Source organism: Mya arenaria, chromosome 8 (genome assembly GCF_026914265.1).
Source record: "Mya arenaria isolate MELC-2E11 chromosome 8, ASM2691426v1".
NCBI lineage: Eukaryota > Metazoa > Mollusca > Bivalvia > Myida > Myidae > Mya > Mya arenaria.
In genome coordinates, this window is record NC_069129.1 from 34,460,458 (window position 1) to 34,475,169 (window position 14,712).

The 14,712-nt window shown below is 38.2% G+C and overlaps 1 protein-coding gene across 3 annotated transcripts in view; it reads left to right on the forward strand.

Moving 5' to 3' along the window:
* Positions 1-6,651: 6,651 nt before the first annotated feature.
* The window catches only part of LOC128242778 (dynein axonemal heavy chain 5-like), a 109,099-nt gene continuing 101,038 nt past the window's right edge, over positions 6,652-14,712 (forward strand). For 2 of the 3 annotated variants that reach the window (XM_052960092.1, XM_052960097.1), the window contains exon 1: positions 6,653-6,890. In XM_052960092.1, the coding sequence (XP_052816052.1) occupies positions 6,774-6,890 (117 nt within the window). In that variant the 5' untranslated portion in view covers positions 6,653-6,773. Of the gene's footprint in view, positions 6,891-14,712 lie in introns of all 3 variants that reach the window. The other variant, XM_052960091.1, reaches the window with a different exon arrangement.

The window sequence follows — 14,712 nt, forward strand, 5'->3', positions numbered from 1 at the left end:
TTTTTTAAATCATGTTGATGGATGATGATGTTTAATTAAGTTCAAGGAACTTTATTATTCTTTTCTTCTGTACAATTATATAGTTCGATATCACAGCTATTCAATCTTAGGTTAATCTGGAACACTGCGAAGTTACTTCTGTTGTTGGCGAGGTGGGCGCGTGAACCCGGGGTGCTCCCTCCTGCGGACAACAGATTGTTTTGGAAAAGAAACTATTAATATTGAGGTGTGGTGTATCATATTATATATGACAATGCACGTGTTCAAGTCGTTATTCCAGCTTACGCTTATGCGGCAAATATCGTCGTGTTCATGTGCCCCTGTGTGTCTTATTGAACCTTTAAGGAACTCGCTCATGTTTAAACACCAAACAATAATTGCCCCGCCAATGCATCCGAAAACCATTCTATTTTCATTATTTTTTCTCTTAGATACGGAAATTACAAATAAAAAATGACGGTAAAGTTGGATGGTAGTTGGTAGTTGGTCAATAGTTGGGGATTCAGTTTATGTCTTTATGTATGGTTTTAAAGGTCATATATGGGAAAATTAATCGTCAAATGTTTCTGTATACATGTACACATATGTTTCTTTGCGACAAACACTGTTTTAATTCACTTTTATTCGTATATTCGCCAGTCAGATATTCGTCCATTTCCAGTCGATTATTCGCGAATGTTCAACTGCAAACCAGTCAGTAGTTGGGGAAAAGGTAATTTTATACAGTGTTTGTCGCAAAGATACATATGACATTGTGTAGATGCATAAAGAAACATTTTGCGATTAATTTTCCCACATGTGACCTTTAAAACCATACATATAGACATAATCTGAATCCCCAACTACTGACTGGTTTGCAGTTGAACATTCGCGAATAATCGACTGGAAATGGACGAATATCTGACTGGCGAATATACGAATAAAAGTGAATTAAAACAGTGTTTGTCGCAAAGAAACATATGTGTACATGTATACAGAAACATTTGACGATTAATTTTCCCATATGTGACCTTTAAAACTATACATATAGACATAATCTGAATCCCCAACTACTGACTGGTTTGCAGTTGAACATTCGCGAATAATCGACTGGAAATGGTCGAATATCCGACTGGCGAATATACCAATAAAAGTGAATTAAAACAGTGTTTATCGAATCCCCAACTGGCAACTAGCAGGTAGTTGAATATTCGAATCCCCAACTGGCAACTGGTAAGTAGTTGATTATTCGAATCCCCAACTACCAACTACCTTCCAACTTTACCGTCATAAATAAAAATTACAATTAAAGTATAACCAAACACCATTGATGTATCGGTGAGCGCCAGTACAGTCAATAAAGAATAGAAAACCGATACCTTATACACTCGCCCACATGGACTCATACTAAGACGGATATTTAAACCTTTATTGAAATCATTGGAAGCATCACGTGATAACGTCAATCAACTACTTATAATCAGCTTACAGCCCTTAGTTGAATCGCGTTAAGTAACGCTTTTCAAAATTGTGGACTTGAAAGACAGTATTTGAGCATGTATTAGCATCTTTTGAAGGGTTCCAGCCGTCAGAATCTTAGTTTTAACATCTCTAATGATTTGCCACATTTTATTTCGTAATAAAAAAGAAATCCGTAAAAAGTGCATTTTACAAATCATGAATGAGTCGCTTTAACAAATAAGAAGCGATGTCCTCATTATCGTTTTCGATATCACATCGTTTCTTGCAATGCTTAGAACACTTATCTGCCTTTGGAATGAATTGTGCTTTTTGTACTTAATTTTACTAAATAATGACTGATAATGTTGATCAGTAATTTAGGATAAAGGTCATTCTACTTAAGGTTAGTCGACGAAAATATGTTGAGAACAGAACGGAACCACAGATCCATTGATATTTAGGCCATATTACACATTAATCTTATATCATAGCTGCGAGAAAGCAAACCTGTTTTTGTTGTTTGCATGTGTTTATCGTAATTAGTAAGCGCCTACATCTCTGTCGTCCTCGTTTATGATGCATCCATATATGTGTAACTACAGGCAGTGCGTGAGCCGTCTTGGATATTATGATCCTCGTTTATGATGCATCCATATATGTGTAACTACAGACAGTGCGTGAGCCGTCTTGGATATTATGATCCTCGTTTATGATGCATCCATATATGTGTAACTACAGGCAGTGCGTGAGCCGTCTTGGATATTATGATCCTCGTTTATGATGCATCCATATATGTGTAACTACAGGCAGTGCGTGAGCCGTCTTGGATATTATGATCCTCGTTTATGATGCATCCATATATGTGTAACTACAGGCAGTGCGTGAGCCGTCTTGGATATTATGATCCTCGTTTATGATGCATCCATATATGTGTAACTACAGGCAGTGCGTGAGCCGTCTTGGATATTATGATCCTCGTTTATGATGCATCCATATATGTGTAACTACAGGCAGTGCGTGAGCCGTCTTGGATATTATGATCCTCGTTTATGATGCATCCATATATGTGTAACTACAGGCAGTGCGTGAGCCGTCTTGGATATTATGATCCACATATTAACATGTCTGTCATTGCTCACTCAAGGTGTCTTAAGCTATTTGCGCATAAACCGCAAACTCAGAAGAACTACTTCTTTTAATGTGTTTTTTAACCCATATGTTTTCGTCAATGCGCTCTTTGAATAGCAGAATGACGTGGAAACACCATAGAAATAGATTAGTTGAATTGCTGCCCGAGTATGAGGTCGGACTAGTGCGGGTATTTCCCCGCTGTATTTTGTATCCCTACTGTGCGGTGTCCCATCCCTTTTTATGCCCCCACAAAGTGGCGGCATATAGGGTTGCCCTTGTCCGTATGTACGTCTGTCCGTCTGTCTGTCTGTCTGTCTGTCTGTCTGTACGTACGTACGTCCCGAAGATTGTTTCCGATCTAATTCTTGAAAACCGTTTGTCCAATCCTCACCAAACTTTAAACACATGTTTGTGACCATAATATCTTGATCAAGTTCGATAGTCATGGAAATCGCTTTAGTCATTTAGGAGTTACGGCCCTTTTTTGCCAAAAAAACTTCAAAAATATGTTTCCGATCTAATTCTTGAAAACCGTTTGTCCAATCCTCACCAAACTTTAAACACATGTTTGTGACCATAATATCTTGATCAAGTTCGATAGTCATGGAAATCGCTTTAGTCATTTAGGAGTTACGGCCCTTTTTTGCCAAAAATACTTCAAAAATATATGTTTCCAATCTAATTCTTGAAAAGTATGTGTCCAATCCTCACCAAACTTTACATACATGATTGTGACCATAATATCTTGATCAAGTTCGATAGCCATGGAAATCGCTTTAATCATTTAGGAGTTAGGGCCCTTTATTTCCCAACAATACTTAAAAAATATCATCTCGATGTAAATGAGATGTGGATCCAACAAGTTTTTTCCTGCCTGAATGGCGCCATATAACCTATACAGTCTTGCGATGCCGTAAAACCCAACTCAACTCAACTTATCCTATATGTGCAGATTATCCTGAATAATCATTATGGCTTATTTTCTGTGACAAAAAATCAAAGTGGGGGCATCCGTGTCCTATGGACACATTTCTAGTTTCTATTAAATATGTTCTGTCACCAGAACAATATTGTTTTAACAGACACTTATGCACCAGTCATTTGTAACCACGGCCCTCACAGGTTCGGGGAATAGCGGGGACTTTGACTTTCGGTCCAGCCTAGCCCGGGCAAAGTCTCCGCCCTGCGGGGACGATCTGCTGGTTAACCCCCCGCCAAATGCCCCCGCACCCAAGGTACCCTAGATAAGGCCAATTTCCCGCTATATTTGGCGTGAAGACAAACCCACCGCAGTCACGCGGGGGGGGGGGGGGCGTGGTTACAATTGACTTGTGCATTATTCTTTGAATTTTATTGCATTTTTGACACATTAAATTTTGACTCTGTACGCACAGGTGTATTTTGCGTAACGGCAGCTGACTCCTTGGGTGTGCATATTTACATGCGGTGGCATCCGATAAGGGTAATAATAATAATAATAATAATAATAATAATAAACGCCGCAATGCGACGAAACCAGGTTTTCAATGATTGACAGAAGAACTTCAGCCTGTGTTGTGAGAATTATAATTAAGTTGATTTGTTGTGTGTATGTATAAGAACATGCCAAATTGGTTAGAGGATATACACAGAAGTTATATACATTGTACAAAGTTCAGTTATAATAAATGAAGTGTAATTAAAGATATTCGGTTTCAAACGTTTTTCTATTTTTAGTAACAGTGACATTGACCCAATAGGCCCCAAATGCAATCCCAAGAAAGGTATCCTTAAACTCTTCCTAAATATCAAGTTTGGTCAAGATATGTCACCCCTAACTATAGTTATTCAGTTTCAAATGTTTTTCTTTTTTTAGTAACAGTGACCTTGACCCTAGGGCCCTATTCGCAATCCCATGAAAGGTCTCTATAAACTCTTCCTATGTACCAAGCTTGGTCAAGATATGTGAACCCTGACTTAAGCTTTTTAGTTTCAACCATCCTTCTATTTTTAGTAACAGTGACCTTGACATTGACCTAAGAAGCCCTATACGCAATCACATGAAAGGTCTTCATAAACTCTTTCTATATACCAAGTTTGGTCAAGATATGTGAACCCTGACGAAAGTTATTCAGTTTAAACCATTCTTCTATTTTTAGTAACAATAACCTTGACCCTAGGGACCCCAAACGCAATCCCATGAGAGTTCTCCTTAAACTCTTCCTTTATACCAAGATTGGTCAAGATATGTGAACCCTGACTAAAGTAATTCAGTTCCAACTGTTTTTCTATTTTAAGTAGCAGTGACCTTGACCCTAGGGACCCCAAATGCAATCCTATGAAGGGCATCTATAAACTCTTCCTTTATACCAAGTTGGGTCAAGATATGTCAACCCTAACTAAAGTTATTCAGTTTCAACCGTTTTTCTATTTTAAGTAACAGTGCCCTTAACCTTAACCCTAGGGACCCCAAACGCAATCCCATGAAAGGTATCCATAAACTCTTCATAAAGACCAAGTTTGGTAAAGATATGTCAACTCTTAATGAAATTATTCAGTTTCATAGGTGAGTTTGACGCCGCCCGTACCAAGCTTGGTCAAGATATGTTAACCCTGACTAAAGTTATTTAGTTCCAACCATTCTTCTAGTTTTAGTAACAGTGACCTTGACATTGACCCTAAGAGCCCTAAACGCAATCACACGAAAGGTCTCCATAAACTCTTTCTATATACCAAGTTTGGTCAAGATATGTGAACCCTGACTGAAGTTATTCAGTTTCAACCATCCTTCTATTTTAAGTAACAGTGACCTTGACCCTAGGGACCCCAAACGCAATCGTATGAAAGGTCTCCATAAAATCTTCCTTTATACCAAGTTTGGTCAAGATATGTGAACCCTGACTAAAGTTATTCAGTTTAAACTGTTTTTCTATTTTTAGTAACAGTGACATTGAACTTGACCCTAGGGACCCCAAACGCAATCCCATGAAAGGTATCCATAAACTCTTCCTTTATACCAAGTTGGGTCAAGATATGTCAACCCTAACTAAAGTTATTCAGTTTCAACCGTTTTTCTATTTTAAGTAATAGTGACCTTGACCTTGACTCTAGGGATCCCAAACGCAATCCCATGAAAGGTATCCATAAACTCTTCCTATAGACCAAGTTTGGTGAAGATATGTCAACCCTTACTGAAATTATTCAGTTCCATAGGTGAGTTTGACGCCGCCCGGCCGCCCGCCCGTACAACGACGTTCGTCATTCTAATAACCGGGTTTCACTATGTGAAAACCTGGTTAATAATAATAAAAGCTTTATTTACCGAAGGTTACACATTAAGACATATGAAGTGTTATTACAATGTATGAATATCAAATTGGTTTATTGACAAAATACACCAAAACGTACACAGTGACCTGGCCTCAAAATATCAAAAAGTACCCAAGTCAATCCACATTAAGCATAGTACAGGGGCAAATCTGGGATTGGAAGTTAGAGGGGTGTAACTTAGCGGCGTAATCCTTTGACTTGCGACCTTAAGTTCGAACCGAACTTTATTTGGTTTAAAGAGTTGGCTGGGGGGGGGGGGGGGGGGGGGTCCGAAATGGCCGTGCATTTTGGGCGTATTTTATTCCCCCATATTGACATACGATTCAAAATCTCCCATGTTCCTACTCTATTTAAAGAAAAAATCCAAATGTTCTTATAGAATGCGTTAATAAAACATTTGGTCAATCTCTCAAATAGAAAAAAATGAACAAAACTTGAGGCTTTGTTAAAAAACAATGAGTTGTAACTACATTTAGAACTGCTGTGGAATAATTTATTTTCTTTGGAACCTTATTTTTTATGAGAGAATGTTTAAAAAGGTTAAAACCCAATTACGATTTTCAATAACCTGGTAAAATGAATGTGTTTTTTTTGCGATATTGAGGACTGCCGTTTGATGCTTCAATTCAGCTGGGATAAAGAAACATGCAAAGGTCATCAAAGACTGCACATTCCATTGATTTTAAAAATAGGTGGGAAAACTTGCGAGTTATCATGGTAACGTGTAAACAAAATGGCGACTAACAGCGCGTGCGTCAGCTAATTGATGGCTAATCTTTTATCTTCGTTGTATTGTGTATTGATCGGAGTTGACATTCTCCTGAGTTTAATAGAGATCTCTGATCGCGTGAACTTTTACAGTCTGATTTATTTCATGTGAACATTTCCTAAAAATGGATTTAACTATTGGGCAAGGCCCAGGGGTGGGACCGCCCGGGACAGCAGGGCAGGGGTCAAAAAAGGGGAGACTTACGGGACTGGCGCTAGGAGAAAATATAAAAGAGAAGCAGGTATTTTTAACAAGTTGATGATTGTTTTTTTCTTTACTTTAACTGTGGTCAAAATTATCACAAGCCACAGCTAGAGCTCTGCACTGGTTAAATGCTCAAATCTGGAGTCTACTTAGCTAAAAAATATTTTTTTATAGAATGGTCAGCGCTATTTCACCAAATACATGTATTTTAATTATTTGGGCTACAGTTCATCCAATAGTCTTATTCCCATGATTGTACTTAATTGCTTTGTAATTTATTATTCTAAACCAGTGGTGTGATGTTTTTTTATATAGAATTTAACTTTGAATAGTAAGATAAAATAGAAGAATGAAGAGCTTTTTGAGATCTTTGGGTGTATTAAGTTACATGTTCAATTTATGCATGAAAACATTTTGCTATCACTTCACTTTGAGTGCTTTTAAAAAAGGCTTTGTAATGAATGTGTCATCCATAGTTATATAAAAACTTTGTAAACTGAAAAGGACTCACTAATGTTTTTGGACCAAATTTAATGATTGAAATTTATAAAAACACAAGAAAACATAAAATAACAAATTGATTCATGAATGTATTGTTGTTGTTTTTGTACAAGGGTAATTGTTGATGAAAAGCTACACTTTTAAAGGTCATTATTACTCTAAATACCATAATTACACTTGTTGCATATAACCAACTTTAAAATCCAGTTATTTGGATTTGCTTTTACATCAGTATAGAAGTGGAATTATATCTATCCAATTACAATTAGCCTAAATTTGGTTAAATCCCCTTTGTTCTATAGTTCATTAATTTTGCAACTTGAAACTTTTGTTTATTTATGCATTGGCATGATTGAATATATCATGTTCAGCATAATAATTAAATCTTGACAAGGTCGTATTGTATTTTATTTTTTATACTTCATTTTTTTGACAGATTGCTTACTATTTAATGGTATTTTCCCACCCATGTTTCTACAATAGGACCTTTGTGATTCTTCTTTTTTCCTTGAGCATTCATGTATACATTTTGTAGATATGAAATCAATACAATTAGTAAAAAAAACATCTATGAATATTTTTATTTTATTTTTGGTCTTCAAAACCATTATGTTGGCAGGCTTGATGCAGACTGCACCCTTTTAATTGTTTAGAAGATCAAAAATAAATAATTACTATCTATAAGTGCTTTGCATGAAACATAGCCAACAGTTGGGCAACCATTTTATAATCCACTAAAAAAATGTTAAGTGACTTATTAAATGAAAATAAGGCAGTCGTTTCAGTCAGAAGCTTTCTAAATGATCATATCAAAGCAATAATGGAATTTTTCTTGTGATCCTTTTTGCCCCCCCCCCCCCCCCCCCTCCCCCAAAAAAACAACACAACAACAAACAAACTATTTTTTAAACAGGATTCTGGTAGAAAATGAGAGTATGAAGTATAAATTATGAGACACAAGGGGGAGGGAGGCTGCTTCCCAATTACTCGCAATTATTATCACAGAAGTATTGCAATTTAAATGGAAACATATTTGGAAAAAAACAGACAATTTTTATCTATAGAGAAGGGAAATATTATATTTAGAGACCTGTGTTCATCAGTAAATTAATGTTGTGTGCAAACCAAGGCCTAAAAACAGAGCCACTTGAATATCTAAGTGTGATCTTAGTTTGTTCTTGATCTACAGAAGGGCACAGTGGGAAGTTTATGGCATTTCTCTAAATATTTACTCCCATTCTCAGATCAAACACGAATATTCACTTATCTCAAGACTGGGTGATTTAGAAATTTTGTCTTTAATATACAGTAGAATACCCACATGTTAATTTGTCATGAATTTTGAACAACTTTGAGTTTCAATATCAAGTCCTCCTGTCAAAAAGGGGATTGGTGCCATTGATTTGTTAATTAAGCAAATTACATTATAGAATTAAGTGTTAGAGAGGTGCATAGTACCTAGGGACATGTCTCCCCCACCAACCCTTCAGATTGTCTAAATATATAAGGAATAAACATGATGTAGAGCACTCAAGGTCCAGCTTGTCCTGAGAAAACTCAAATGATATATGTCTAAATGTAATGCATAATTCTTCTGTATTCTCAACAATTTTGTTCTAGAATTTCTAGCACCAGTCACTAAAACTCAACCTTTGGTTGTACAAGCCTAAGTCTTAACACTAGAGCTTGGCAACTGCCATCATATTTCTAAACAAGTTTTGATTTATAAAATACAGAAAGTGAGCAAGCCTGGAGGACACACTTGCTTGTGCCAGTTTTAATGTTTTTTTATTAGTGTGTTAATACTTTCTGGACCGAAGCAGCTGTAACAAAAAATCCTAACTTAATTGTAGAAAGTGTAAAGCAGAACAATTATTAGAGGAATTGAACAATTAAAACTCTACCTCAAAGCAAACCTACAACAATGACATGTTTATCTTTGATTTGAAGAACAAAGGTGATTATGTGTATACATTTTTCTACGTAAATTGCTCCAAAATCAGGCAATTGATATTATTGGAACTACAAGAAAGTACTTCCCTCTCATTATTCTCAATAGAGACTTCTAAATCATAAAAAAATTGTAAAGCCCCTTTAATAATGAATGCCATTCTCTGGTTTCATTGTAATGTGGAAGATTTATTTATCAAACCTTTTGGTGTCTTGGATTTTTTATTGAAGCCAGCTGAAAAAGCTCTATTTAACTATACAAGGACTGTTATTGACTGAAACCAAATAAAAGATTGAAATTTAAAGGCTTTTAATAGAATCAAACCATTGCACGTTCATGATATATTTTTAATATAATTATGTGTATTAACAGCTTAAACTATTTTGGTACAACTTAAGACATGATTGTAATTAGCCTTATTCAGTTGTTGCAAGACCAGGAGAAAAATAAGTTTTTTGAGGAAATTTAAGTGGCATTTTATAATCAAAATTGTTTAATTAAGTATTGCTGGTACATGTATGACTGTGTTCATTCTTGTTGACTGCAGTAAGGCAGGAGAGAAAATCCACATATACCATTGATGAAGTAATGTCCCGCTAATTCTAACAAAGCGCAATATTGAAATAAACAATGACTTCATAACCCAATATGAATCATGCAATATGAACATCCAGTAAAAATGTATAACTTTAAATCCATCCCATTCCCTATCAACCTCCCATCACTTCCAGGGAGATACTTGCTATGCTGTATATTTACTACGTGTACATGCTCCAACATTTATAAAATAATATAACATATCTGGTGCTCTTTTCATAGATTACTAACACAAACAATACCAGAATATTTATAAGGACCAGTGTCCATACTATACAAGCAACTTGAGAATTATTCTAATATTCATCTGAGTAGCAATTTTTGAAAAGTTGTATTTCTTGATACAACTGTGTCTTTAAAATTGTGTTATGGTTTTTAAATTACTGTAGTTTAAATGTTTTAATTTTAATGAGTACACATTTATCATAACTCTTTCTTCTGTAACAATAAAACATTTAAGGAAATTTTTAAATTTTTGGAAAAGGTAAAAATTCAGCTCAAGATGCTTCTGTAATATGTTGACATAATTGGTATTTGACATGGTGCTGATTTACCCTGATTTGAATATTCATAACCATTAAACCTCTGACAAGTTGTACACCTTGGACAAACAAGTGCACATGGACTTGGATTCAGTAGATTTGTTCGTTAAACAAACTTAAAAATTACCATTGGCAACCATGAGTTAAACAGATTTTAGCGTCATGTAAATTCCGAAATCACTTAAGTTAAAAATCAATACATTTTTGTTTTGTTAATTCAGGATGATTGATGAATATATTAGAGTATTTTCAAACTTATGGCTAGTATTTACATAAGCAAACATAACTATCTTAATCAATATTCCCTTGTTTTGTACTGTTTGTCTCCCTTTGCTTATAGTGTTATTTGACAACATTCATATCATCAATGGCTGGTACAATACGCATTTTGTCAATGTTTATGAATCATGATGTCGTCAGCTTATGCCTACACATTTTTTTTTAATGTCGTGATTCCTGCCATCATTGGCTTGTACAGTACGCATTCTGTTGATGTTCATGATTCCTGCCATTGTCGGCTTGTACAGTACGCATTCTGTTGATGTTCATGATTCCTGCCATTGTCGGCTTGTACAGTACACATTCTGTTGATGTTCATGATTCCTGCCATTGTCGGCTTGTACAGTACACATTCTGTTGATGTTCATGATTCTTGCCATTGTCGGCTTGTACAGTACACATTCTGTTGATGTTCATCTGTTGATGTTCATGATTCCTGCCATTGTCGGCTTGTACAGTACACATTCTGTTGATGTTCATGATTCCTGCCATTGTCTGCTTGTACAGTACACATTCTGTTGATGTTCATGATTCTTGCCATTGTCTGCTTGTACAGTACACATTACTGTGATGTTCATGATTCTTGCCACTGTCAGCTTGTACAGTACACATTCTGTTGATGTTCATGATTCCTGCCACTGTCAGCTTGTACAGTACACATTCTGTTGATGTTCATGATTCCTGCCACTGTCAGCTTGTACAGTACACATTCTGTTGATGTTCATGATTCTTGCCATTGTCTGCTTGTACAGTACACATTCTGTTGATGTTCATGATTCCTGCCACTGTCAGCTTGTACAGTACACATTCTGTTGATGTTCATGGTTCCTGCCATTGTCGGCTTGTACAGTACACATTCTGTTGATGTTCATGATTCCTGCCATTGTCTGCTTGTACAGTACACATTCTGTTGATGTTCATGATTCCTGCCATTGTCTGCTTGTACAGTACACATTCTGTTGATGTTCATGGTTCCTGCCATTGTCTGCTTGTACAGTACGCATTACTGTGATGTTCATGGTTCCTGCCATTGTCGTCTTGTACAGTACGCATTACTGTGATGTTGATGGTTCCTGCCATTGTCGTCTTGTACAGTACGCATTACTGTGATGTTGATGGTTCCTGCCATTGTCGTCTTGTACAGTACGCATTACTGTGATGTTGATGGTTCCTGCCATTGTCGTCTTGTACAGTACGCATTACTGTGATGTTGATGGTTCCTGCCATTGTCGTCTTGTACAGTACGCATTACTGTGATGTTGATGGATCCTGCCATTGTCGTCTTGTACAGTACGCATTACTGTGATGTTGATGGATCCTGCCATTGTCGGCTTGTACAGTACGCATTACTGTGATGTTGATGGTTCCTGCCATTGTCGGCTTGTACAGTACACATTACTGTGATGTTCTTGATTCCTGGCATTGTCTGCTTGTACAGTACGCATTACTGTGATGTTCATGATTCCTGCCATTGTCTGCTTGTACAGTACACATTACTGTGATGTTCTTGATTCCTGGCATTGTCTGCTTGTACAGTACACATTGCTGTGATGTTCTTGATTCCTGGCATTGTCGGCTTGTACAGTACACATTGCTGTGATGTTCTTGATTCCTGGCATTGTCGGCTTGTACAGTACACATTGCTGTGATGTTCTTGATTCCTGGCATTGTCGGCTTGTACAGTACACATTGCTGTGATGTTCTTGATTCCTGGCATTGTCGGCTTGTACAGTACACATTGCTGTGATGTTCTTGATTCCTGGCATTGTCGGCTTGTACAGTACACATTGCTGTGATGTTCTTGATTCCTGGCATTGTCGGCTTGTACAGTACACATTGCTGTGATGTTCATGATTCCCGCCATTGTCGGCTTGTACAGTACACATTGCTGTGATGTTCATGATTCCCGCCATTGTCGGCTTGTACAGTACACATTGCTGTGATGTTCATGATTCCCGCCATTGTCGGCTTGTACAGTACACATTGCTGTGATGTTCATGATTCCCGCCATTGTCGGCTTGTACAGTACACATTGCTGTGATGTTCATGATTCCCGCCATTGTCGGCTTGTACAGTACACATTGCTGTGATGTTCATGATTCCCGCCATTGTCGGCTTGTACAGTACACATTGCTGTGATGTTCATGATTCCCGCCATTGTCGGCTTGTACAGTACACATTGCTGTGATGTTCATGATTCCCGCCATTGTCGGCTTGTACAGTACACATTGCTGTGATGTTCATGATTCCCGCCATTGTCGGCTTGTACAGTACACATTGCTGTGATGTTCATGATTCCCGCCATTGTCGGCTTGTACAGTACACATTGCTGTGATGTTCATGATTCCCGCCATTGTCGGCTTGTACAGTACACATTGCTGTGATGTTCATGATTCCCGCCATTGTCGGCTTGTACAGTACACATTGCTGTGATGTTCATGATTCCCGCCATTGTCGGCTTGTACAGTACACATTGCTGTGATGTTCATGATTCCCGCCATTGTCGGCTTGTACAGTACACATTGCTGTGATGTTCATGATTCCCGCCATTGTCGGCTTGTACAGTACACATTGCTGTGATGTTCATGATTCCCGCCATTGTCGGCTTGTACAGTACACATTGCTGTGATGTTCATGATTCCCGCCATTGTCGGCTTGTACAGTACACATTGCTGTGATGTTCATGATTCCCGCCATTGTCGGCTTGTACAGTACACATTGCTGTGATGTTCATGATTCCCGCCATTGTCGGCTTGTACAGTACACATTGCTGTGATGTTCATGATTCCCGCCATTGTCGGCTTGTACAGTACACATTGCTGTGATGTTCATGATTCCCGCCATTGTCGGCTTGTACAGTACACATTGCTGTGATGTTCATGATTCCCGCCATTGTCGGCTTGTACAGTACACATTGCTGTGATGTTCATGATTCCCGCCATTGTCGGCTTGTACAGTACACATTGCTGTGATGTTCATGATTCCCGCCATTGTCGGCTTGTACAGTACACATTGCTGTGATGTTCATGATTCCCGCCATTGTCGGCTTGTACAGTACACATTGCTGTGATGTTCATGATTCCCGCCATTGTCGGCTTGTACAGTACACATTGCTGTGATGTTCATGATTCCCGCCATTGTCGGCTTGTACAGTACACATTGCTGTGATGTTCATGATTCCCGCCATTGTCGGCTTGTACAGTACACATTGCTGTGATGTTCATGATTCCCGCCATTGTCGGCTTGTACAGTACACATTGCTGTGATGTTCATGATTCCCGCCATTGTCGGCTTGTACAGTACACATTGCTGTGATGTTCATGATTCCCGCCATTGTCGGCTTGTACAGTACACATTGCTGTGATGTTCATGATTCCCGCCATTGTCGGCTTGTACAGTACACATTGCTGTGATGTTCATGATTCCCGCCATTGTCGGCTTGTACAGTACACATTGCTGTGATGTTCATGATTCCCGCCATTGTCGGCTTGTACAGTACACATTGCTGTGATGTTCATGATTCCCGCCATTGTCGGCTTGTACAGTACACATTGCTGTGATGTTCATGATTCCCGCCATTGTCGGCTTGCACAGTACACATTGCTGTGATGTTCATGATTCCCGCCATTGTCGGCTTGCACAGTACACATTGCTGTGATGTTCATGATTCCCGCCATTGTCGGCTTGCACAGTACACATTGCTGTGATGTTCATGATTCCCGCCATTGTCGGCTTGCACAGTACACATTGCTGTGATGTTCATGATTCCCGCCATTGTCGGCTTGCACAGTACACATTGCTGTGATGTTCATGATTCCCGCCATTGTCGGCTTGCACAGTACACATTGCTGTGATGTTCATGATTCCCGCCATTGTCGGCTTGCACAGTACACATTGCTGTGATGTTCATGATTCCCGCCATTGTCGGCTTGCACAGTACACATTGCTGTGATGTTCATGATTCCCGCCATTGTCGGCTTGCACAGTAC